At 41.0% G+C, this 27,975-nt stretch overlaps 1 protein-coding gene across 1 annotated transcript; it reads left to right on the plus strand.

Annotated features, from left to right (window-relative positions):
- Positions 1 to 5,813: 5,813 nt before the first annotated feature.
- LOC140999413 (uncharacterized) lies at positions 5,814 to 27,888 on the plus strand. Its single transcript, XM_073469783.1, is given in 48 exon segments — positions 5,814 to 6,011; positions 6,227 to 6,465; positions 6,994 to 7,142; positions 7,232 to 7,360; positions 7,470 to 7,643; positions 8,340 to 8,513; positions 8,607 to 8,780; positions 8,883 to 9,038; positions 9,128 to 9,350; positions 9,458 to 9,597; positions 9,689 to 9,839; positions 9,989 to 10,092; positions 10,208 to 10,263; positions 11,787 to 11,899; positions 12,156 to 12,220; positions 12,659 to 12,730; positions 13,840 to 14,033; positions 14,176 to 14,452; positions 14,576 to 14,653; positions 14,888 to 16,015; positions 16,115 to 16,297; positions 16,417 to 16,581; positions 16,699 to 16,957; positions 17,058 to 17,235; positions 17,326 to 17,438; positions 17,538 to 17,556; positions 17,656 to 17,772; positions 18,175 to 18,251; positions 18,431 to 18,591; positions 18,692 to 18,912; positions 19,024 to 19,123; positions 19,211 to 19,299; positions 19,384 to 19,640; positions 19,744 to 19,858; positions 19,950 to 20,147; positions 20,331 to 20,473; positions 20,605 to 20,744; positions 20,898 to 20,995; positions 21,117 to 21,203; positions 21,731 to 21,814; positions 21,906 to 21,965; positions 22,064 to 22,169; positions 23,642 to 23,761; positions 25,828 to 26,139; positions 26,360 to 26,486; positions 26,574 to 26,692; positions 26,794 to 26,840; positions 26,968 to 27,888. Coding segments are annotated over 48 exon segments (7,800 nt in total). The 5' UTR covers positions 5,814 to 5,873; the 3' UTR covers positions 27,139 to 27,888.
- Positions 27,889 to 27,975: the final 87 nt, after the last annotated feature.

The raw sequence follows: 27,975 nt of genomic DNA on the forward strand, positions 1-27,975 counted from the left end.
TAAAAAACTGAGCAACAATGGAAGTGCTTTGATTTGAAAGCACTCTTGAGACCTTAAGCTAGTGAGCTTAGTCGCACGACTGCTTTGGTTCTGCCATGTGCAAATAACACAGTATCATCTTTGTATATTTGGTTTCAACTTCAGGACAAACAGATGGAAGGTTGCTGATATACAGACTGAATAGGACTGAACCAAGAATAGATCTTTGTGGGACACCAGTAGGTCACTGCAACAACATGGATTGAGATTAACACAATTATTATGTTTTGCTCATTTATTTAGTTTTTTCACCTTATCAACCCTTATGTTGGTTTTAACAATGACCTGCAGCACTTAAACCTAACCTAGTATTTTATATTAGTCATCCTGAAGTGGATATGACAAGGAAGACTCATCAATATGAGTTATCATTATCACTACGTCTGCCATTTCATCATCTCAGTGTACTATAATGCATCTAAAAACATTGAATATATTTATATATGTATGTTGTTTATATGATTAATTTATTTTTGTTTGCCTCCCTCTGTATCAGAATCTCATAATCTTTACAGCTGATTCTCAGGTTGTTACACTGAGATATTGTTTGAGCAGGTACTAGCATTTTGCATCTTAACAAAACAATGCAATACAACAGGTGCTTGCTCTTGGCCCGTGGTCCATTATTAAGTTTCAGTTTTGACCCTCCAGGAGAAAAAGCTGGGGCACCCCTGATCTAAATATTGTGTTTATACTCTCTTTAGGTTATTTCCTACAAGGTTTTATGATGTAAATTCTTAAGATGATGGCTACTTTAAGAGCTTTCAAAGTTATTTTTCATTTGGTTAATAATCTGTGTGGGTTTCCAGGCAGAATTTAACAATAAAAATTTCCACCATAATTTGTGTCATGGCAAGATACTGAACCCCGAAATTGCTCCTGACGCGCAAGTTGGCACCTTGTGTGGCAGCCTCTGCCGTCAGAAAGGGCCCTGCAACGAGCTGGCGACTCGTCCAGGGATATACCCTGGCCTCCGCCCATATGAAAACTGGGATTGGCTCCAGTAACTCCCGCAACCCCCTGAAAGGGGGGATAACGTGGCAACATCCCCGCGACCCTCACGGATAAAGCGGTCAAGAAAATGAGATGAGATGAGATGAGAATTTGTGTCATTTACCACTACCATTGTTCACTCAACACACCCCTTCTAGGCTGAAATATCTCCAAACAAGAATAATTAGTTCACCACTCATTAACTGACTTTATTAGTCATCCTGAAGTGGATATGACAAGGAAGACTCATCAATATGAGTCATCATTATCACTACGTCTGCCATTTTATCATCTCAATGTACTATAATGCATCTAAAAACACTGAATATATTTATATTTGGATGTTGTTTATATGATTAATTTATTTTTGTTTGCCTCCCTCTGTATCAGAATCTCATAATCTTTACAGCTGCTTATCAGGTTGTTACACTGAGATATTGTCTGAGCAGGTACTAGCACAGTGGCCAAGAAATATTCCCAGGGGTGACTAATAGTCTACATTTTGATAAAGTGTTTGATGAAGCAGAAGTAGCACTCCCATCTGCTGAGCCAGGGAAACATGAGTCAAAGCTGTGGGTTTTTGTGCTCCTACGGTCCTGTTCATATGACTGTACACAACTTTATGGCCAGTGTTTTAAGTTTGTTCATGGAATTATTTCTGCCGAACTTAGCATGCTGACTTATGACTCATTACAGACAAGCTGTTATGAGTGACACTTGAGGGCTTGGAGGGCAGAATGTGGTATCCACCCTGGCGATTTGCTTGTTTTGATCAGTTTCTGTTTTGGTTGTGTCACTTGTTTTGTTTGTTGTGCTCTAAGGAGTTTAGTGTGCCAATTTCACCCACAAGCATGCATACTGTCTTGACAAATTAGAGCTGCAAATATTCAGAGACAATACATTAGACACAATACATTAGACACAATGTTCATTTCTGTTTTAGTTTCATTGTTACTGTAATAATGACAACACAGAATGATCGAAATAAGGCAGAGGAAATGCAGAGGCAAACTTCTTGGAAAGCCAGAGCAAACTGTTGCCAGAGTTTAGTGGGGTATAAAAACACAACTATTCCCAGAATAACTGCAAGGAACAGCAGACTCAGCAGGGCTGGGTAAAGTACCTGGACTTGGCGATGGGGTAACACTCCCCTTCCACATCAAACGCAGTGACGGTCCTGTGCGCTGCACAGTCTCTGTGTCCCACCACAAAGTCAACAAACCAGTCGTAATAAAACACAACGCAGCTGAACAAGGAAGCTGGCCAAGGAACCACATCAACTGTGGCAGACAGGAAGTGATTTTTGCATTTATAACTGCCTGCTAGAAACATACCATAAGACATAAACAGTTTGCTTTAACAAGACAGTTTGAGTCTAAACAGGGCATGTCTCAATTAAGCACAAAGTTGCATAACTGGCTGTAAACACTGAAAATCTAGATTAGCTAAAGAAAATCATGCCCTGATTTAAACTCAGTGTTTCATATGTAGAGCTAGAGTTTTCACCCTGAGCTATTACTGATCTTAAAATGCCAACATTTAGACCATGTCTGGGACATTTAATAGAGATTGTGTTTTCATTCGTGTTGCTGTGTTTTAGCAGCCCCAGAAAAAAATAGAGCGAGGTCACAAATGAAGACTTTTTGATATTCCATGGCTCTGACGTTGCACGGTTCATAAGGATCTCGCCCACGTGAGCCCGTGAGGGTCTTGTTGCTCTACTATGATATTATCCAGCTCTCTATGACGCAGTTGGCCACCTCTTACAGTTATGTTGTGCGCCAACGGGCTGTGCTGTGATTGAGGGCAATTTTGGGAAGAATGCCACACAAAAATGTGTATTTTTCGAGGTTTCTGTGCCAGACGTCTTTTTGGAGGCAAAGTGGCGAAACCAAATGAAATGTGGCATTTGTTAAAATGCATGGAGCCGTATTCATTAAGCCTTTGACGCCATGTGAAATCAGTGGCAGATGTTTTCAAAGGAGGCCTGGGGATCCTCTGAGGAGCCACATTTAGACAGAAATAACCTTCTGATTGTGTCTGAATGAGCATTAAAAACCAGAGCCGGATAGAGTAGCTTTAGTCTGAATGAATTTTAATCCATGTGACCAAAAATAGATGTACAGTATGAATGTATGTAATGTAACTAAACTGGAGATGCTATTATTTTTGTGTGTTAATCAAATGCGTGTTTTAAATGTCTTTACCCACTTAAAACAAAGGACATTTTTCACTTCATGCAGAATTACATTTACTATTTTCCAGCAATAATGTGTAGGGTTTCTTTTTATGTTAACATGCTTATAAAATAACTGTGAGCAAAGGACAACAAGCATCATAAATATAAAGAAAATTTACTTTTTTGAATCCCCCTTGCAAACAAATGTGTTTTGACCTGTCAGTATCATTGTCCTAATCTGGAGAAGTATGTGTATTGTGATAGATTTAAACTTTAAAGCACCTGCGTAGACATGTTGATCTCACTATGCCAAAGATAGGCATTATCATGGATTCTGCTCTCCATGGTTAAATCCCAACAAATAACAGAAATAACATTCGAATGAAGAACTACTCAGCGAGAAGAAGATATGACAACATTTCCTTGGCATTTCAACATTAAGAATGATGCATGTGTCAAAGTGTGTCAAGCATCAACCACCATCTCAAATTTGAGGAAGGATGTCTTCCTCCTCAAAACACAGATCAAAAGCATTACACCTCCTCCTCATTAGTACACTGATAGGTACAAGATTTCCTTGACCTTAAAAGGCAAGAGAATCTGTGTAAGCAGATGTCAATTTAATTCTCTGAACTCTCCAAATTAAGAAAGTCCGTGCAGCTGTTTTTGAATCCACATGTATGAGCCGGAATACCATTGTTCCACAGGGGCCTGGGCAGGACCTACCCTTTTGACTTTTAATGGAGTATTTTGATTTGGCACATCAGTTAAAGAGAGTTGTTTACTTTCCTGCATCTGAAAATGCAGCAGAGCAACTAAGTAAACATGTTTGCACAGGAAGAAAGGATGTCAGTGGTGTGCTCACTGAAGAAAAAGCCCCTCATCTGCAGCTTTGGTCATTCATGTGGGAACGCAGTGAGTCATGAAATGCTGGCTGAGACACAACCTTGCCCACAACACCTTGATATTCACATACCCCAAACTATCAACATATACCCAGCATACACACACTACTGCACATAGCTGGTACTCTGAAGATGACAGATAAGCCAACACACAAGTGGTTCTTCAGGAAAAAAAAAAAGTTTTTTGACACATGGCTGAGACTGTTATACAATAGAGATGTGCATGACTGATAGAGAAGTAAGATCCTCATTCTAGGAAAAATAGGGAACCATTTGGTGCAACAGTCATTGCCAAAATGGGGCGTATAAATCATTGCTAATGAATTGGGTCACTTTAGGGACATTACATCAGCATTAGTATAATGATGATGAAGCAGGTAGTTCCCAAAACCTCTGCCAACAACAGTGCAGTAATACAACAAAGAATACACAGGGATTTCTAAATCACCTCAATCATTTCATCATGGAAAATTTAAAGATTGAAGAAAAACAGACCAAAGGTTTGCAATCTCAGAAAATAAAAACATGTTTTTATATGTACTTTCGGGCTTGACCTACTTCGGCATTTTATTCAGTATCTAACTATAGATTACGGGGAAACAAATTTCTATTTATGAAAAAAGTGGAAGCAAACTTTTTTTATATCATTACTTTAAGCTTCAAAATAACGGAAGTGTCTGGCTAGGTCCCATGATGAGTGTGTTGTACAAAAAACATGAAAAAACATGTCAAAGACATTTTCACAGTAATTAAGACGATGACAACGACAATGTACAATAAGCATCTAAACCAGGGCTGCCCAAAGTAGAGCCGATGGTCCGTTGTGAGGTTTGATTTGGCTTGCCAGATGTTTCTAGCATTAACTTTTGAAAAAAATAAAATATGAATCAATGTTATTGCTGGGTTTTTTGCAAGATAAATTGCTCTTAGTTACTTTTCCGAACCTGAGCACTGCAGGCAGAATCAGCAAATTAACAAATTGGGTCAGACTTGGATCACCAGACCATTTTGCATCTTAACGAAACAATGCAATACAATAGGTGCTTGCTCTTGGCCCGTGGTCCATTATTAAGTTTCAGTTTTGACCCTCCAGGAGAAAAAGTTGGGGCACCCCTGATCTAAACATTGTGTTTATACTCTCTTTAGGTTATTTTCTACAAGTTTTTATGATGTAAATTCTTAAGATGATAGCTACTTTAACAGCTTTCACAGTTATTTGTCATTTGGTTAATAATTTGTGTGGGTTTCCAGGCAGAATTTTAACAATAATATGAATACAACCATAATAATTTGCCACCATAATTTGTCTCATTTACCACTGCCATTGTCTACTCAACACACCACATCCCTTCTAGGCTGAAATATTTCCAAACAAGAACAATTAGTTCACCACTCATTAGCTGTTAGGTAAAGCTAAATGTGGATATTTTGGAAATTCCCCACGTCCATTAAACCACTACCGTCTGTCAAGATGTAGTGGGAGGGTTTGAGGTTAGTAGTAGGCGGGAGCGAGGTGACTAAGGCTTTACATTGCATAAAAACAAGGTCCACAAGCTCAAGCAAGGGCACAAAGCAGAGACAACAACAAGAGTCACCAGTCAAAACAAAGAGGAAAGCCAACACTGAAGGAGAGACACTGTTGACTTCAGCAGAGAAGCTTTTCACTTATTTTTTTTTCTAACTGAGCACTTGTTCACTGCAAGACTTTAGACCCTTTTTTTTTTAGATATTTGCAGCAGCCTACTAAAAATCTCATCATGAGATTATGTGCTTTTGCTGTGTGCTTAGTTTTGGGGATAAGCATTCAGGACGGATCGAGCCTTCCCCTCAAGTCCGTCTTTGTCACCTTCCCAGGAGATGTCATCAAAAACATGACTGATACGGAGCTGGCAGAAGTGAGTAGCAGATGGTTCATTTTGTCTTGATGGAGTGAGATTCCCAAAAATGTGTGCAATCAAGCTGTGCAGGGAGGTAATTACCTGCACAGACATCCCAATCATAATGAGAAGAAAAATATTTTCTTCTTCATTAAAGAGACACAAAAATGATAGATTTTTTTTTTCTTCTATGGACCAAGTCATTAATGTGGTTTCTCGTGTTTTCCTGCCAGGGTTATCTGAAGAAGTTTGGCTACATGGACACGATGAAACGCAGTGGCTTCCAGTCTATGGTGTCCACCTCCAAGGCTTTGAAGAGGATGCAGAGGCAGATGGGGCTGGAGGAGACTGGAGAGCTGGATCAGCCCACCCTGGCTGCCATGAAAACGCCTCGCTGTGGGGTTCCTGATGTGGCCAACTACAAAACATTTGATGGAGACCTCAAATGGGACAATAAAGATGTCACTTATAGGTGAGTAGAGAGAAAGAATAGAGTTGATGATATTATAATGTTTTCGCTTTGGAATTCAATGCACCAATAGTGGTAGAAAAAGTATTCAAATATTTTAAGTACATTTTAAAAAGTAAGTATTAAGTAAAAGTAAAAGTCCTGCATGCAAATTTATGAGTAAAATATATTATATTATATAATCTGATAATAATTATAATATTACTGATATAATAATGTGGCTGGTTATTCATTTTATTTTTTTTAAGTAACTAGTAGCTAAACCTTTCACATAAATGAAGTGGAATGAAAAGTAGCCTAAAATATTTGCTTCTGAAATGTAGCAGAGTAGAAGTACAACGTACAAAATAGAGATACTACAGTTGAAGTGCATCAAAAGTGCAGTACCTGAGTGAATGTAGTAAGTTTCCTCTTGAGCACTGTGCGCCTCATACAGTCTCTGATGGAGATATATTACTACAGTATGTGTCTTCACTTACATCGTTGTACAGTAAGTCTGAATGCACAGTGCCATTCTGCTCTTCTCCACAGGATCTTGAACTATTCTCCGGACATGGAGATTGCACTGATTGATGATGCCTTCGCCAGAGCCTTCAAGGTGTGGAGGGACGTCACCCCTCTGACATTCACGCGCCTCTTTGATGGCACAGCTGACATCATGATTTCATTTGGAAAAGCCGGTATGTTTCTGTGCTGTTCTTAATGATGGCTCATAGTTGAACTGTAATTTTTATACCTGTGCTGATGTGTGATTTAATCCTCTGTTCAGACCACGGAGACGGGTACCCATTTGATGGTAAGGATGGTCTTCTGGCCCACGCTTTCCCTCCCGGTCAGGGCGTGCAGGGAGACGCCCACTTTGACGATGATGAGTACTGGACTTTGGGGACAGGACCAGGTAATCACACGAAGACGCTCACAACAACAATTAATATGACGCTGTCGCCACCTTATGTTCACTTTGTGTATTGCATTAAACATAAAAAAAACCATTTGTGTCCCCTCAGCTGTGAAGACTCGCTATGGGAATGCGGATGGAGCCATGTGCCACTTCCCCTTCATTTTCGAGGGCAAATCCTACACCACCTGCACCACTGAGGGCCGTGAAGACAACCTGCCATGGTGCGCGACCACGGCCGACTACGGCAGAGACAAGAAATTTGGCTTCTGCCCAAGCGAACGTAAGCTTGAATGAATGAATGAATGAATGAATGAATTATGGACACGTGAAAACAAAACACAACAAAAAAGTTAAATTAGTTCGATAAATAAGCATAATAAAATGAAAAGCATGTTACAAAGTATATTCCATTAACAAGCATTGACATGTCCTCAAAGAAAGTGTACACTCATTTAATCCTCCACCCTCTCCACAACTCAGTAATTAATCATAATCAGTTTACTTCCATTCCTGAACCTGTGTACCTTTGTAGCTCCCATCTAACTATATACAATTCCATATACTATATGTACAATTACAATTATACCATATTATATATAAATATATTTACATACACACCCATATGCATATATAATAAAATACACGTACATATACATACCTACACGCGCACACATCTACGTACATACATACACTCACACATTCATACAAATATACATAATATATATACATTGATCAAGTTATTACCACAAATTTATATTTCATAACATTTATATTTTATACACACAAACACATGCATCTACATCTATGAAAAAACCTAGCGATTTTTAAAGCCCTCCCTCATCCCTGTATCTGTATCCCTGTAGCTTGACAATTTATTCTGCTAGTGTCAAAGGTCAGCGAAATGAGGGGATTTGTTTGTTAGGCGCGCTGACTTGCTTCACCCGCTCATCCTTACCCTCAATTTTCATCCTGACAGTTCTCTTCACATTTGGAGGAAACGCCGACGGAGCTGAGTGCGTCTTCCCCTTCGTCTTCCTGGGTAAAGAATATGACAGCTGCACCACAGAGGGCCGCAGTGATGGTTACCGCTGGTGTGCCACCACAAGCAACTTTGACAACGACAAGAAATTTGGATTCTGTCCCAGTAGAGGTGAGTGACAGGAACCACAATGCACGAATGCCTTGGAGTGCTGCCATAATGGCTTGTTTTCTCACTGTTGTTGTGATGACTGTGTTTGGACAGATACCAGTACAATCGGTGGAAACTCTGACGGAGATGCCTGCCACTTCCCCTTTGTGTTCCTGGGTAAAGAGTATGAGTCCTGTACTAGTGAGGGAAGAGGAGATGGCAAGTTGTGGTGTGCTACCACTGACAACTACGATGACGACAAGAAATGGGGCTTCTGTCCTGACCAGGGTAAGTCACAAAGAAATACAATAGGAAAAGTAGATTACAGGTCAAATGTTTTGGATATTCATCCTTGTCATTCATTAATATTCCTTTCTGAATGTGTTCCAGGTTACAGTCTGTTCCTGGTGGCAGCCCATGAGTTCGGACATGCCCTTGGCCTGGATCACTCCAACATCAGAGAGGCTCTCATGTACCCCATGTACAGCTATGTGGAGGACTTCCATCTGCATGAAGACGACATTGAGGGCATCCAGTTTCTCTATGGTACGGTCATGACAAACTGCTTTACCAAGCAAAATCGCATAAAAATATTTATCAACAATTTTTTTCAACCTACAATATTTTGTTTTCAGGAAGCAGAACAGGCCCTGATCCCACCCCTCCTCAGCCTGACGTCCCCACCACTGACATCTACCCAGACATTGACGAGACTGACACCACAGATGAACCTGAACCCACTGAACCCACCCCCACTACCACCACACGACCTGTGGACCCGACCAAAGACGCCTGCAAGATGACCAAATTCGACACCATCACTGTGATTCAGGGAGAGCTGCATTTCTTCAAGGACGGGTGAGCAAATCCGTCTGTTCATCTTTGTGACAGAAGTAAAAAAAACAAAAACAGCAACATAATCAAGAACTGGAAATGATATGTTAATTGTATGTGTTGATTGACAGAAATTACTGGAAGACGTCCAGCACGGGTGATGCAGGACCCAAAGGACCATTTGCAGTTTCTGAGAAGTGGCCAGCCCTGCCAGCAGTCATTGACTCTGCCTTTGAGGACGTTCTGACTAAGAAACTGTACTTCTTCTCAGGTAATTAAGTTTTATACACTGTATAAGGGACCACTGACCAATTAAACCAAAAGTGCAGATCATTTTTATAATGAACATTTTCTGTCTATAGGAACCCGATTCTGGGTGTACACAGGCCAGAGTGTTCTGGGACCCCGCAGCATTGAGAAGCTCGGCCTCCCCAGCAGCATTCAGAAGGTGGAGGGAGCACTGCAGAGGGGGAAAGGCAAAGTGCTGCTGTTCAGTGGGGAGAACTTCTGGAGGTGAGTTAAAATTGTGGTTGGGTTAGGAAATATATGTTCCTGGAAGCACTTAATTTTTGACCTTCTCTGTTCTTCTTTGACAATTGTAAGTCTTTGTTTTGTGATTATGTTTGCCATGTTAACGACATTCTCTGGTATGATCAACACAGGCTTGATGTGAAGGCCCAGAAAATCGACAGAGGGTACCCCAGATACACAGATGCCGTCTTTGGTGGTGTCCCCAATGACGCCCATGATGTGTTCCAGTACAATGGTAAATAAACCTGTCAATTCAAAATATTTATCTACTCAGCCCAATAAATATATCTGCAAATAACAGCCTATTGTTACATGTAAGAATCCTCATTTTGATTTCATTTCTGCTTTAGGTCACTTCTACTTCTGCCGGGACCGCTTCTACTGGCGCATGAACTCCCGCAGACAGGTGGATCGTGTCGGCTACGTGAAATACGACCTCCTCAAGTGCTCAGATTCTTCGAGCACTAGATACTGAGGAGACGAACACACAGGGATGAGCTGGAAATCGTCTGTAATGTGGTAGCATTTATTTATCTCTTCTGGGAAAATGAGATGCAGTATTTGTGTATAGCACCTGTTGTATGTTTGTGCTTTCTGGGATGTGAATAACTGGCCACCACGGTTGCTGGCTAATTCTGAAACATACAGCATTGACTTAAAATTAAGTCAGAGGCCCAAAAGGAGAGCAAGACACTACCCTGCTCCCAGTCGGATCGTCTGTGAATTTATTATGGTGGTCTAAAATTTAAGAGCCATAAACACAATTAAACTATTCTTAAAAACTATCTGGATCAGATTCCAGATATTTAATTTCTTTATGTCTGACAGGTTCAGACTTTTAACAGTATTGGATTATTTTGGTATTTATAGCAATTATCTTATTTTTGTGTCCACAAGCTTGTTTGTTTTGTATAATTCTGTGTTTATTTCTAAATATGGCTTTAAAGCCAATTACTTGCACTGGAAGACAATGCATGTCTCCTTCACTGAAATTATTTATGTGACTGATGTGTTTTGTATTAAAGTTTTAACTTTCAATGCAATAAACATTCCAAGAGAACTACCTGCCACTGTCCTCTGTCTCAATCCTTTACTATAGCACATGGATTATCTGACAACAACACTATCATTCCCACATCCGATACTACATTTGAATCTATGTTCCCACAACTACGCTTCTCAAAATGAGTTAGGGATATTTGGGATATGGGCACATATATGCGTGTGCATGAATATGCAATAAAAGTCAAATGAAATGTGTTGCATCATTTTTGGGGACCAAAATAAAAATTTTTTTTTTAGATATGTCACAGAATGAAGACAAAAATATCCCAAACTAATTCTGAGTAGTGTATGAGGGATGGAAGTAACAAAAAATAAATGATAAAAATGGAGGTGACAGAATTACATGTGAAATAAAACAAAGGGGTAAAAATGCCTGTGAAATGAAAAATGGATCGTGCTATGATGAAAACAGAGTCATGTTTACCATCTATCCTGTCTTACACTCATAAATCACAAATGTCATTAGGAAAGTGGCCTCAAGGATGAAAGTAACATAAAATAATAATTAAAAAAAATACTTCCACCCTTCATACACAGCCGCAAAAACACAGGCTACATTATGTGTCCTGCGGACATGTCACTTATTTACTTCCTGCTGTATTGATTATCAACACTGAAAACAACAGCCCGATGTGTATACATATTACTCCGCATCCAATTGCGTAATACGCCTTCCTCTAAAAACAATAGTCCACCAAGTGATTGTAAACATCACATTAACCGAATCTGAAGAAACCAAAAAACGGCCAATCTGCCAGTAAATACGAACAGTTGAATAATCACATATATAGAAAAATGTTTGGTTAAACAACGAGCCAGTTTTCAACAAAAAAATAAATAAGATCCGGTTGCACGGACAGGAAGCAAGGAGAGTCTCATGGCGCCCGACTAGAATGAAGCAACAATTATCGGTTACTAATTTCTGTTCTATTTAGCGCATCTACACTAAAGGATACCTTTCTACACGAAAACGTACGGTAAGAAAAAAGCGTGGAGATTCTAGTGCCGGGGAGGGAAAATGTTTTCATTTTCTTCAGGGAGAGCATTTGGGCGGTCTGCCGCAGCTGAGGCCCTCGAGGTCCCCAGTAGAGCTCTCAGAATGCCTGAGTGTAAAATCGGGCTGCCTGGTGTAAAATGGCGACGCGGAGCAGGCAGGATGAAGGGCAGCTAGGCCCGTTTTTAAACGGCTAGCACGCGTTGTGTTGAACGCTGTTGATGTGTCAACTTGCTTAGATCAATGACAAGTTCTTCGTTCAATAGCGGTATCCTGTCCAACCACGGAAACTGTCATTGTATAAGTGCGAGACATTTATATGTGATGTGCAGCCTCTTTAAATAAGATTCCGAGCAACAGTGACAACACTGCTAGTTAGCCAGCTAAAAGCTAACGTTAGCTGTTCTGGTTAACGTCGGCAGTAAGTTTCTGTATAGCTTAGCTAGCTGTTTACCAAGGGTGATGTCATTTTACAAGTATTGTCATACTTGACCAGTTAAAACGTAAACTGTTCACACCGACAGTAAATCCCTTTAATCACAGCAACATTGAGTACACATCCTTGAGTAAAGAAACTTCATGTTGCTAATAATAGTGTATACAGACAACATGCATCGGCTAGGGTAAAAGCTGTGTTACTTGTGTAGATTAACTCCAGGAGCAGTTACGTTGGTTTTAACATTTGCCACATAAACACTGTTCTGAACACATGATTAACCACGTCATGATAGATAAACATCAGAAAACTCCTTTACTAACGTGAATATAGCAAAAGGATCGTGTGCAAAAGACCTGCAATCAAGGAAAAGTCTTGGTATATTAATACATTTTTCATACTATCACAATTCATGTCTATTTATTTATCCCAGGATAAGACAACATAATTTGCCCAAAGGAGATTTACAATCTGTCACCTGCAGCATAGGAAATGTTTTGTCCTTACAAAAAAAATGAACTGTAAATGTTGTGGAGCAAAAGTTTAATGTGTCAGTAAGTCACAACATACTTATACATATACTGTGTCACTCTCCACCACTGCATAAGGATTTAGCTATTTCAAACTTTGTTTCCATCTGCATTCTATTTGGAAAGATAGAATTACTTTTTCCTCACCCAAGAAACTTCAGTCCTACCTGCAGCATCTGGTCTTTATAAAGAGAAAAGACAAGGTGTTAGTACCTGTATGATAATAACATTATTGACCAATTTATCCAACCTCTTCATGAAGTATGACAATGAATTGAATTTGTTTATTGAGATTCAGTGAAATAAATCAAACAAACAACGAAAAACTTTATTAAAGCTTTCTTAATTTCTTCTCAATCAGAAAATATTCCCTCCCATCACCTTTAAAGAGTTAAATACTGACAGCCAGACTACAATACACTAAATTGAAAACATAAAATGAACACAGATTTGAGTCATCATGTCTGAAGTCAAGTCACAAGTCTTTAACTTACAAGTTGAAGTAGAGTCTCCTGTCATTTATTTTCTGTCAAGTCATCAAAACAGTGAGTTGAGTCAACTCGAGTCCACATCTCTGCTACAAACCTATCATTGGCGTACTTCCAACATTTTTCCAGTTAGTTGGCCCTCTGCTAGAGTTAATGAGACAGATGGGCAACATGCCCTTAGTTACCTTATATAACCTTCTTCACAGTTGAGAAAGTTTGAAAAATGGCCCCTGTTCCAGCAGGTCTTGAAGGTCTTACTATTTACACTCTTTGCTGTTTATCAAGGGACAAATTAGCAGGAACTATAAAATACCTTAAATCCTCCAAACACTCAAACAGCTGTCCTATGGCAAGTAACTAAGCAGCTAGAAATGAGTTATGTTTATCATAACACAATGAACTTGCAGGTGACTGAAGTATGCTTTAAAAATGACACAAAATGACTTCTTGTTTTTATTTTTGTGGATAGTTATGGATTCTGAGGAGAATGAGGTGGAGAGCAGCAGTGATGCAGGTCCCTCGGGGATGGAGGAGCCGTCTGAAAGCGGCATGGGTATGGAGTCATCGGAGGCCATGTCTGCAGACAGCAGTGATGCTGCTGCCTCTCATGCACAGGCCCCAGAGTCTGACTGTCATGTGGGACAGAGCTCAGAGGGAGTTGTGGTAAGCTTTTTGTAAACAAATGAAAAGGATGACTGTGTGCGCATGAGTGAGGAAACAGCTTTGTACTAAAGGCAACAAAACCAGGCTTTTTGACTTCATGACAGAAGTTTCTTGATATCATGTTCTTGCCCCTCCCCTCAAGGTGTTCATCCCAGAAACCAGCTCCAGTACAGACGTCAGAGTTTCATCAGTCCACCTCCCAGACTCCTCCTCAGTGGCCCAGTCCACCAGCGTGTCCAGCGTGTCCACAGTGACTCAGTCAGTGCTGGTGTCTGAGTCACCCCAAATGCTGGTCCACTCCAGTGCTGTGTCTGAGGGAGCCATGATGGTTTCTGACTCAACAGCTTCTACCTCGTCAGATCTGGGATCTGCCATTGACAAGATCATAGAGTCAACAATCGGCCCTGATATCATGAATGGTATTTCCACTGAGACTCCACTTTCAATTATATCATAAGCTGAGCAGCTTTGAGGCTTTGTCAGTTTGATTAGTTTACCATTAAGTTGCAAAAATCTGATCCTATTTACTGTTCCTCTATTAGGCTGCATAGCTGTGACAAGTGCAGAAGACGGAGGTGCAGAAACAACCCAGTATCTGATATTACAAGGACCGGATGACGGTGAGTGTGCTATTGTTACCGCTAACTCAATAAATGTTTATGGACAAAAGAAACAACATACAGAATATTCCAGCTGGATGTTACTCAGAAAGTTTTTATTTATCAGGCAGATACATTATTTAACCTTTCTGTGTTAACTTGTTATGAACCAACTTTATTTTAGCGTTCTAACAAGTTTTTATTGAAATAATTGTACAATCGTAGAATCCATGTATTTGTATTTGTCCACTACAGGTGCTCCTATGGTAGCCCACATGTCATCCTCAGCCCTCTCTGATCGTATATCCATAGAAGCTCTTGCAGAAGGCCCCACGTCCACCTGTGTGGACCAAGGAGACCTGCAGGGCAACCTTGAACCTGACCAGCCTGACGACCAGCCGGGTCACTCGGGTTACCCAGAGGACAGCAGCAGTCAACCTGACCAGCCCCAGCATTCCCACCCCTCCCAGTACATGGACTGCAGTGCAGATGGTCCAGACCAGACAGAGGAGTCCTCATCCTCCTATGTGGAGTGTTCAGGCGAGGAACCCGACCAGACTCGGTCCCAGTCTGGTTTCCCTGACTACAGTGGGGATAATAGTGACCAGGACCTGCCTGGATATGTGGAATGCAGCGGGGCTGACTCAAACCCAACCAGCCGAGGTCACTATGTGGTGGAGTGCAGCGCTGGGTATCTGGAGTGTGCAGTGGACGATGGCGAGAGACCGCATCATTCACGAAGTTACATTGACAGTAGTGCAGACCACCGGACACAGAGTCGGCAGTATGGGGCTGAGTACGGAGCGGAGTGTGTCGCAGCTGCAGACTCTGAGCAACCAGGTTGCTCTCGGTACCAAGCGAGGGACGATGATGAAGATGACGAACAGAACCAGGACCCAGATCAGCCGCAGCACTCCCAACAGCAGCCACATCACTCCTGTTACATGGAAAGCAGCAACGGACCAGAAGCTTCTCTGTACGCCGATGACAGCTCCTCATCAGACCACCCTCTGGCAGACACGGCAGGCTCGGGCGGGCTCCCAGAGGCTTTGGAGTGCAGCGAGAGCCAGCCTGGGCCTTTCATCAGCAGTAGCGGGACGTACACATCCAATCCAGAGCCTGAGCTGGCACAGCAGTGCTCACCCAGTCAAGAGGAGCCTCAAGGCTCCCAGGGGCCACAGGATGAATGTGGGATGGTCAGGGAGATGGAGACATCAACAGTGGCAGAAGGCTCTGGAAACAGACCGCCGAACCTGGCTGAGCTTGAGGAGATGATGGAAGTGGTGATCGTACAGCAGTTCAAGTGTAAGATGTGTCCATACAAGAGTGCCTCCAAAGACACACTCATCAACCACATGAGAGACAAACACTTTAAACCTGCAGGTAATGTCCAGTGGTATGGTGATTTTTTTTATCACAAAGAGATGGACCTTCTTTTTTTTTTAATTGTAATTTATTCTTGGTGTAATGTCTGGTTTTTAGGGGACAATGCAAAGAAGCGTAAACGTGGAAGGCCTCCTAAAAGTGAGACATTGGCCCGTCGCCAGGCAGAGAGGGAGGAAGCTGAAGAGAGGAGGGCTGCAAAATTGAAGGCTGCTGAGCCTCAACAAGCAGAAGAAGAGGAGGATGATATTGTAGATGCTGGTGCAATTGATGATCCTGAAGGTCAGTGAGGATGATTTTCATTAAACAGATTCATTCTTACATTTCTGAGTTAGTGAATTAGTCAAAAGATAGGAATCATATTCTCACATCTCTCTCCCTGCTTCTTTGTTTATCTGCAGAGGACAGTGACTACAACCCAGCAGAGGAGGATTGCAATGGAAGACCACCAGCCATTCTGAAGAAGCCCACTCCTCCGATCTCTTCCTCCTCTCCAGGGCGTCCTCGACGTAAAGTTGGCCGTCCGAGGAAGTACAGCCTTTTAGAAGAAGGCTACAACCCCAAAGGTCGGTTTTCAGTTTTAGACAGAACAGCCTAACACAGCACATGATGCATCACTTACATCACAAAGCTTACAATTCTGGTTGCTGTGTTTTTATTGTTGTTTTGTATATATGTTACAGAAGCAGAGAGCATTGCAAAGAAGCCCAGGATTAATGGGGATGCTAGTGTGCCTGAAGAGGCAACCTCCTCTGGGTTAAACAATGTTCCTGCAATGGTGACCGATGGAGACACAGCTGAGGCAGCAATTAGCCAATCAGACTCTGAGAACAAAGACCCCTCGTCCAACACACAGCCAGAGGAGGAGTTCTTCCAGAGGAAGCGTGGCAGACCCTCGAAGCATTTTCTTCGGAAGAAGTATAAGAAGTATATGAATCGAAAGTAAGTGTCAAATTAGTATTAGTGATAAGGTTGTTTTGCAAAATTAACTGTAAAACAACTTACAACAAGCTAACTGCTTCTTTCTCTCATTATCTTCCAGTCGGTACTATAAATCCCTCAAACCGCTCCTGAGACCTCACAACTGCTGGATCTGTGGCTCGCGCTTTCTAACTCAAGAAGATTTGCGCTTCCATGTGGACTCTCATGAAGGCAATGACCCCGAGCTCTTCAAGTGCCTCCAGTGCAACTATCGCTGCAAGCGCTGGTCCTCACTCAAGGTCAGTTGAATAAAACAGACAAAAATATTTAGGTTAACCTCAGTTTGCTTGCATGTTTCAACAGTTTCCTAAAAGTTGTCTGTTTTGCAGGAACACATGTTCAATCACGAGGGCACCAAGCCATTCAAGTGTGAGGAGTGTGATTACACGAGTGTCTACAGGAAAGATGTCATTCGTCATTCAGCAGTCCACAAAAAAGACAAGTAAGTAGCTTGTTTAACAACACACGATAAATAATTCCAAATACAGAACACGTTTTGCAGGATTTTTAATATTGTTTCTGTTTCTTTTCCATCCAACAGAAGAAGAAAGACAGAGTCGGTAAGACATTTCCGTATTTGAATGACAGTAAAATGCTCATTAGCATCCTCATGGTGTTTTTGGCCATTTAACCCATCAACTTCTTGTTCATTCTTGCAGGTACCAAAGGTGTCCGAGTTCCTCTGCCCTGTGTGTCACAGAGTTTACCCCATGCAAAAGAGACTGACCCAGCACATGAAGACCCACAGCTCAGAGAAACCACACATGTGTGACAAGGTCAGAGAACAAAGATTGTATAAATTAAGAGCACCATTATTTAAGAATTTGAATCATGAGTTAGCCACAGCCTGTACTTCCCTGACAATGTAGTGACTTTCCATACATTCTCTGTTTTCACTTAATTCTAGTGTCCAGAATCTTTGGACACCGTTCACCAATTGAGAATTACCTGTAAAGATATTTTTGATTTTGGAGGTTTTGGAGATTTTGGGTTTACCTTCCTTCCTTCTTTGAGTGCATGATTTACTTGCCCGATAAAACAATGTCATTGTGCAACAATGTTGTGCATAACCATGACTGTCCTCACAGGAAAGCAAGTAGAAAACTTAAACCTTTAATTTTATTGGCTTTTTAATCTACTCCAAAACTCTTGTTGAAGATGCCTTTCTGTCTTCGCAGTGTGGGAAATCCTTCAAGAAACGGTACACGTTCAAAATGCACCTGCTGACCCACATCCAGAGCCTTGGAGACAGCAAGTCAGTATTCCAAACATTTATTTTGTCAGTGTGCATTTCAAAAACATCAATTTAACAGAATTTTCTGATGAGCATTTTTTGTTGCAATAGGCCTTCATGAATCAACACTGGTCATTTTGTTTGATGTAAGCAATGATGACATCATCACACTTAATAACTCGTGGATGTGCTTGTGCCAGGTTCAAGTGTGAATTTTGCGATTACACTTGTGACAACAAGAAGCTGCTGCTCAACCATCAGCTGTCCCATACTAACGACCGGCCCTTCAAGTGTGACTACTGTAAATACTCCACTTCTAAAGAGGAGTTCCTCGTCTCCCATCTGGCCATCAAACACACAGGTCAGTGTGGCAGAAAGGCTTTTACAAAGTTTATTATTTAATGTTCGACTTCATTATGTTAAACTGTACAAATGCTGAATTATGAATGTGCGTCCTACAGGAGAGAAGCCTTTCTCCTGTGAAATGTGTCACTTCACGACCAAGCACAGGAAGAACCTGCGTCTACACGTGCAGTGTCGCCACCCTGAGGCGTTTGAGGATTGGTCTGTGTCTCACCCTGAGGAGCCTGTGAGGAGGCGACGCCGACCCTTCTTCACCCTGCAGCAGATCGAGGAGCTCAAACAACAACATGAGGACACACAGGGCATGCAGAACACTATTGTGAGTCTATTAGAGTTGTGTTATTTTTTTCAGGCCCCATTTGAATTTAATTTTAGCGTTATTTTTTTTTTTTGCAGTTTTGTAACTGTTTTTTTCACCCTCCGTTATTAGGTCGCAGTGGATTCTGCGACACTACAAGCCATGCAGGGTATGGAAAATGCCTCAGTGTCCCAGGATGCATTAGGAAACACCACCATCATCTACGAACAAGGTCACTGAAGAGACTTTATTAGTAGTATTTCTGGTGAGGTATGTCAACTTAAGGACACATTCTGACTTTTCTCCATGTGCTCTACAGCTGAATCCAGTGATCTATCCGCACAAAATGCCCTTGACCTGCTGCTAAATATGAGCAATGCCCGGGAACTGGTTGGAAACGCCTTACAGGTTGGTACTGTGGCTCATTAAAAAACGTCACTTAACATAGAGAATAAGCAATAAAATGGAGAATTGACTGATTGTGCTCCTCAGGTGGCAGTGCTGAAGTCAGAAGGCAAAGCTTTAGAAAAGGGAACGTGGAGTACGGTGACCGCAACGCCAGGTCAGGCCCAGAAGGTCGTGACCTTCCATGTGTCTGAGAACGGTGAGACAGTGCTACAAGAGGCCTACGAGGCAGCCACCTCAGAAACAGGAGAGCTCACCCAGATCGCCATCGAAGCCTACGATGGTGGAGGGGACTTCAGTGTGGTGGAACAGACGGCTGAAGAGAATCCTAGCCCTGAATACAGGTAACATAACACACTTCTCTCTGATTAGAAAGAACAGATGTTGCTGGAAAACAGAGTCATATGAATAATTAGAATAAGACTGATGACCTCTATGTCTTTGCAGTAACGGTGAGAGCAGTCCTTCTCAGACTGTAGAAGTCTCGGGATCAGAGAGCCTGAAAAGTGACAAGTTCTACCTTGCCTCAGCGCTGCCTGATGGTGTTTTGCAGCAGGTGGAGGTAACTACACGAGATCAGTTGTTTTGGCATGTAAAGATCTGTGTACATTGGTGATTCCTCCTCTCTGACTGTGTTTTGTGTTTTCCGTCAGCTGAGCAGTGAAGCTCCAGCCTCTCCCTCTGCTGTGAGCTCTCCCGGTCTGAGCACCAAAAGGTTTTCCTGCCGAATATGCATGGAGTCTTTCCACGGACGCTCCGACATGGAGAACCACAAGAGGGCGCACTTGGATACAAACACCTTCAAGTGTCCTGACTGTGAATTCACCTCCACCTCCTGGCCCGAGGTCAAGGTGAGCCGTCTCTCTGTCTTCAACTCTGTACTCAACTCTTTGTAATTTCCAACCTTTATACCTACCTTTACCTTTATGTAATTTAACTGTCAATATTATCTATTTTTATGTGTTTCTGTCATTTCAAAAGCATTTCTGTCCTGAATTTTCTGACCTTGCAATTGATATCTTGTTTGTCTTTAGGCTCACATGGGGCAACATTCCTATCTACGCCCTCACAAGTGTCCAAACTGTAGCTTTGCCTCCAAGAACAAGAAAGACCTTCGGCGACACATGATGACACACACCAATGAGAAACCATTTTCTTGCAAACTTTGTGGACAAAGGTAGGAGCATACCTCATTTGAATCAGCAAAAAACGTGTTGGTTTAAATTAGGAAAATGTTTGAATGCAACACATCTGCGGTGACGACGATGTACAAACATCAATGTTCATGTTTTTTGTCTAATATCTCAGGTTTAACCGTAATGGCCATCTGAAGTTTCACATGGAGCGTCTTCACAATCAGGATCATCCAACACGCAAGAATCGCAGCGCCACATCTCAACAAACCATCATAGTGAACAGTGATGAGGAGGCCCTGGCCACACTACAGTGTAAGGAACACAAAATAAGGCTGAAAAATAAAAATGAATGAATGGTACCCGGCAATATGGATCAAAACAGGCTTATAGGTTAAAATAGACAAGAATCAAAAGAAATAAAGTCACAAAAATTAAATGTGTGTGTTTTGCTGTGTGTGTCGACAGCCCTGCAGGCACATCAAACAGTGATCACTCCAGAGCGATTACAGGCCCTCGGACAGGAACACATCATTGTAGCTCAAGAACAGGCACTGTCAGACCAGGTAAATATGTTACTGGACATGTAACTTAATATGATGGTCTCATGCAGTATAGGTGTTTTTACATACTGTATGTAGCCACTCTTTTTTTTATAACTAAATGGGTTAATTGTACATTAATCAGGAGGAGGGCACATATATCCAGCAGATAACCACCATAGACGGACAAACAGTTCAGCACTTGATGACAGGAGACAACCAGGTGACAGAGGTAAGAGATTCTACCACTTCCTGTTTTGATGTTCCTGACAGCAGTGGAATATCAGAGATGAATATATGTTAAGCAGGCCCTGCTTTGTTAATTAATTGATCAAGTAATGTTTGCTGTGTCATCCATAAGCAACACACTCCCACGTGTACAAGAACGTAATCAGACTAAATGATCTAATATCAGACAGACTTCTCTTGTAGATTAGTTGTGAAAAGTCAGAAAAATCTGAGTTTCCCTTTTGTATTAAGCAGCAAAGAGTTGTAGCATGACACATTTTAATTAATTCGACATTGCGTGTCTCGCTATGTAGCTTTTGTGCATGTGCACATTGCAATGTCAGTGCTGAAATGATATAATGATATTGTTCTTTCCTATTTGAGATAATGCAGTGCACAACTCAACAAAATATATAACAAAGATCTATACATGTTGTAGGCATTGAATGCATAAATGTTACTTCTTATCCCTTTAAATAGTAAAGCCCTTATTCTGTTCCTTCATTTCAACTCATTCGTCACATGTTTCAGGTTCAGTACATCATCTCACAGGACGGAGTGCAGCACTTGATCCCTCAGGAGTATGTAGTAGTAGCTGATGGCAACCACATACAGGTCAGTGTGTTACCTTGTGAGAAGTCACTGTAACTGCTGGATAAATGCAGTGTTTTGAGGTGTCTTGTTCAACCTGCTCTTCTGTTCTCAGATGCCAGATGGACAGATCATCCAGTATGAGCATGACGGGTCATTTCTGCAGGAGCAACAGGTGAGGCAGATATTCGTCATCTAGAACAATCTAAAGTTGGCAAATAACCTCAAATGCTCTACAGTGAGAGGTTTTTGTTTTGTTCTTTATGTGTTCAGATTGCTGTGAGTCATGATGGTCAGATCCAGTACCTACCTGTGAGCTCGGAGCAACAGATTGTGAATCCTGAAGACCTGGAGGCTGCCGCCCACTCTGCTGTCACAGGTTGGCTCTCACAGGGAGCAGATTGCTCTTCACTTGTTTTATATTCTGTCCTCCACCACACTGTTAAATTGTTTATATTTACCAAATTCAGTAAGGACTCTACCATTGAAACGTTTCCCAAAGCATACCACAGTAATCAAGGTTTATAAATTGTCTTGCAGCTGTTGACTTCCTCTCACGTTACTATTAAAATCTATCAGATAAAGACAAGTTTGAGGAGACTGTATACAATATCAGTAATCCATTAAACACTCTGCCCTACTTGTTAGTGTTATTCAAGATGCGCTCATGCATGTTTGAGAGCTGGCTGGCAAAAAGCATTTGACTCAAATCCTGTTTTAATGCGAAGTAATGTGGAGTAAAAAAGTTCCTCTTTTGGTAGCCGACTCTGAAAACACTGATGACGATGCACTCTTGAACGCATCATCAAGGAGGAGACAATGGCTAAAGGCTGATTTCAGTGAAAGGAATTGAAATTTTATTGCTGCTGAAAATGGTGATAATGGTGAAAATACATTACATCACCAAACCACCTGTGTGATCCGTGGAATGAATAGTTAAAGGTCTTATCCATTATGAATGATTATGGCCAACCTTCTATTTTAAACTGTTAGATCTCACAGCTGCCTTTTAATACAGTAGACCATACAATTTTTAACAGAATATCTTAATGAAATGGGTTTGCCTTTCTGTCACTGGTTTTATTAGGACCTGAAGGATATGAATTTTAGTGTTGCTATCGGTAATTGCAGATCCTCCTCAAAATCTTTGTTTTGTGGTGTCCCTCAGGGGTCCATCCTCGGCGTCCACATCTGTCTGTTGAATAATTTCCTTCAACTGTATACAGGCAAAATATCAAGTCATTATTATCGGCCCAGATACCACACACAATCACATCTCACCACAACTTGGCTCATTATCCACCAGTATCACCTATAGCTGCAGAAATCTTGATGTCTTTTCTTTTGATAATAATATCAATTTCATCAGCATGTTGAAATTATTGTGAAATAACTTGCTTTCGCAGTTATGCAGAAACTTTAAGATCTGGTCCTTTCTGTCTTCCAAGAACCTGGAAACTTTCCCGTTTAGACTACTGTGACTCACTCCACTCATGCTGAAACAAACCCAACTTTTCTAGACTTCAGTTAATTCAAAATGCTGCTGCAGAACTCATCATAAATTCAAATGAAAGAGTACATTTGACCCCAATTTTAGCTTCATTACACTGGTTAACCATGCGTTTCATAATGTTTTATTGTGTCTTATCGTATCCTCTTAGACTATTTTTATATCAATATATCACTGTCATTGTATTGGAATCTGTTTTTATTGCTACAATAAAGCACTTGTTTGAAACTAGTTTGAAAAGGTGCTTTGCAATTAAAGTTTATTATTATTAGTAGTAGTAGTATTAGTATTAATGATTATAAGCTTGTAAATAACATCAATTCTGATCTTTGTTCTTGCAGCTGTAGCAGATGCAGCCATGGCACAGACCCAGACACTTTACACTGAAGCTACACCTGAGCAGCTGGAGCAGCTGCAGCAGCAAGGCATCCACTATGACGTCATTACCTTCACAGACGAGTAGACGGTTTTTTAAACCTACCTGGGTTCAAACCTGCACAGAGCAGGACCAACACAAACCACTATGAGCTGACAAGTACAGTGACCTCAACTTATTTATGCATTCAGCTGGCTGTGAACTACAGAATCATCTGCTCGAGGGCGATCGCACTGTTCAATGAGGTGAACAGCTTTTTGTAAATTCAAGTTATTGCACCCATTGCTTCTAACTTAATCATAGGGGCTGTGCATTTAAGAGTTAATTTAGGCAAGATTGGTGAATTCTTAAAAATGATTTGTGTCTATGTGCCTCAACTGCTTCCATTTGCGAGACAATGTTATTAACGAAAATCAAATGGCTTATATCAATTATACAGCTCATCCAAGCGAACATTTAAGTTTTTGAATGGAGTAGTGAAAAGGGAGTGTTTATTTTTCATCTGTAATCAGATATGATTGTTGTTAATCTGCAGCATTGTGTTTTCTGAATGTACATACTTTTTTCCATTTGTCTTCTGTTCTGTGATGGAGGAGATGTGTTGATTTGGTGAATATGAACTGTTTAATAAGCTGAAAGCTGACACCAAATAAATCACTTTACGTATACTTTTATGTCAAGATCTTGTTCTTACGGGTCCCATATTGCGGAAAGTAATACTTCTCTCGTTTTTCATTATAAAGCAGGTCTAGGTGAATGTATTAAAAGGCTCAATTCACAGAGAAATACACACAGCCTGTTTTCAGAAGCTGTCCATTCAAGCGACCCGTCAGGACTTCCAGACTTACATAAGTCACCGTCCTCAGCAATGGACAGTATGAAAAGAACAATATAATTAATAAATATAAAATGAACCTGAAAATGAGTGTAAAATGGGCCCATAAAGGTATTTACAATATATCCACTTTAAAGTATCATTATTTTAAAATGCAGTGGACAAAAAAAAGCAAAGCCACAGACCATATTCAAACAGCGGCCATTTTCCTCTGACATCACATTCAGGGTGGGAAGCTCAAATTTCGTACTGCTGTTTTCAAGGTTGCAAGTCGTATAAACATAGCAAATCTTACAAACTGTTATCATTTAACCACCTCTTGATTGATCAGCAACTGAAAAGACAATGGATAGTGACAATCCAGAGTGACATTGAGCCATATATGAAGGTAAAACAACATGCTTGAAAACCATTAGCCTCCGTTAGACAACAGCTAAGGTGAGAATTGAACCACTTCCTAGCTAACATTACTGTATGATAGTGTTACACAATACGACAGGAAATACCTCATTTATACCATGTTTCATTTATATTGTTTACAATTTGTCAGATTCATTATGTTTATATCACATTATCCCAACATTTGAGCTTCCCACCATGAGCGTGACGTCAGAGGAAAATGACCACCATGTGAATATGGTCTATTACAAAACAATCACTCTGCTCCCACATTCAGTCAGAAATGAGTTGATCCAACTCGTTGTGAGGCTGTAATTTGTGGTTACATTGCACAATGATGTACTGAAGGCATTTCCAGCATGTGTCAATGCTCCTTGTATAGGGAAGGATGCAATGACAGCCACTCTTGAGCAATGTAATATAATACAACACAAACATGCCACAACCTACGACCTCAAAAATGATCCTGACTGTCATCATCATTAGTTTCAAAAGTGTTGTTGTTGTTGGTTATATCACAGGTGTTCCTGCTCCTGTGTCCACTCCATGTGTGTCTGCATTATATGGAAACAGTTAACATTCGGTTAAAAAAAAAAGTTAAAAATGAAACAAATCCATAGTGTGCCACAACAATCCTCAAAGAGACGACAGCCTCGCGTGGAACACATCTGTCTGTTCCCTCCAGCTGATGTACTTCCTCTTTTCTTCACCAAGGAGGGGCTTAGATCCTCTAAAAAGACTGGAAAACCATCAAAAGTGCTGAGTGTCACTGAGCATTACACTGAAGATGAAGATTTCATTTGTCTTCCTATTTTTATTAGGTATGATTAATTTTTTTTTTTTTTTTACACAAAGGCAAATTTGATAATTTTCTGTTCTCCAGTGCCTGTTATAACTAATTAATATTTGTTTTCCAGATATCCCTCATCTGAAGGGGCAGCAGAGGATTGAGGAGTTCGAACACGTTGTGCTGAGACTCGCCTTCCCTTCATTTTACAATACTTACAACAAGTCCTGCTGTAAACTCTATCCAGCGGGATGTTATAATCTGCTGGACAACACAGGATATGTCTGTGATTTACTGAAAGGCAGAGTTGCAATAACCGAGAGTGATGGCTGGATAGAATTTAAAATATCGAATGTACGGTTTGAGGACGGAGGCTATTACAGATGTTTTGTGCTGGGAACTCAAAACCGTGTCTACAGTGATTACTACGTGGAGGTTTCTGGTAAGCAGTCTTATAATCTTCTCTCATGTGATGTTATTAATGTGCATTGTGCGATAGCCTCTAACGCTCAGGCCAAGCCTGGATTATTACAGCTTCATAAGATAAATGTTTTCTTGCAAAAGGATATTTAAGTTTGTTTTCTTAAGCATGAAAAACAATTGCAAAGGTTAATTATAGCCTGAAACTCTGGAAGCTTATTTGATATTCTTGCATTTTACAGAGGTTTCCGGTCACCATAGCCAGTCTCAGCCTGCGGTGACAACAACCATCGAAGCTCCCAACACCTCCACAACACTCCTAGACTCCACTGGGGCTGCTCTGGCAGAGGACCACAGTGACAGCCTCAGGTATTCACTCTGCAGACTGCTCATCTTCTGCTGCTCCCTTGCTGAATAATGGATGATCTGAATGCAGTGTATTTTGTTCTTTCCCAGAGTTCCCTGGAGTTTTGGTCTGTCACTAGCTGTCATTGTGTCCTTTACAGCAATGATTTTGATCACTTCCATTATTGGTGTAGTTTTCTGCAGAGTCAAGCCCAAACGTAAACAGTCAGGTAAGTAGTTTCCTTAGATTGATGATTTGCATGTAAAAAATATTGTGCATTTTCTTTGGAATGGGTCAATCAGACTGAACTGATATTGTTTTTCTTTGCAGACAAATATGGAGAAACTCCATGTGAGTCAGTGAAACAAGAGGCCCCGGTAAGTGCTAAACAGGGAACATGTCGCCTCTATGATTCATCGTCAGTTGTTTTTAATAGCAGATTGAATGTTTGTGCCCCAGACTTCCTCTAAGACGCTGTCTCCTGAAAATGTTTGTCTCCCACAGGACACGAGTGGCATAGTCTACACCACAGTGGACTTCAGAGCTCACCAGAGGCCGATGGAGGTATATGCAAACCTGAGGACGCACACAACACAAGTGGGAGCCGCTGACTCCACCTGGAGAGCAGAGGGTGATGGGGTGGTGGAGTACTCCACACTGGCAATCCACCAGTGAATTCATGTGAAAGTTTAGTCAGTGTCTGATTTTAATGGGACAGATTTTCTTTGTTCTTTGCATGTTTTTAAATGAATGGAATGGCAAGTACTGGTTGTGGTTCGTAATACTGAGTTTTTAAAGGAGACATATTTTGCTCATTTTCAGGTTCATAATTTTATTTTGGGTTATTAGCGCTCTGTCTAAAAAGGCTCTATTTTGGCTCCTGTCTCTTTAAGGTCATCCCTCCTGAATACCCAGTCTCCTCCCAATTGGTCAGCTCACACAAGCCTGAGCCAGCACCGCTAACATCAACAGAGCAGCTGTGCTAAATCAATCCGTATGTGCCAAACTAGCCGCTAGGCATAAGTTATGCAAATGTGTGACATGATGACATAGTGTGATGTCACAAAGTCACAGAATTAAAGGCGGGACTACTGACGGGACGTTTCAGGGGCAGTGTTTTCTGTGGGACAAAGGAGCTCCCATTGGTGCAGATTTGACCTTTTTAACTTTCAAGATTTTTACATCTCAAGAACCTTTATAACACACTGAAGGAAGGGGAAAAAACAAAAAAAGCAAAATAGGTCTCCTTTAAGACATTTACAAGGCAGGAGGACGTAACAAAAAGAGGCATTTGGTTGCATTATGGGAAATGAAGGATCCAGCATTTTTGGAGCTTGACCTCTATAACGGATTAAAAATCATGATATCTTGGCCTCTGCTGGTTTAAACTGTTCTTTTGTCTGTCATGGGTCCTCCAGCTTTATGGAAGTGCAATATAAAATAACTTTTAATACCTTTAAGTGTATAAAATATGTGCTGTGAAAATGAAGTGATGATGTAATTAAAGAAATG

The sequence above is a fragment of the Pagrus major genome, chromosome 7 (assembly GCF_040436345.1).
Source record: "Pagrus major chromosome 7, Pma_NU_1.0".
In the NCBI taxonomy this organism is placed as follows: Eukaryota; Metazoa; Chordata; class Actinopteri; order Spariformes; family Sparidae; genus Pagrus; species Pagrus major.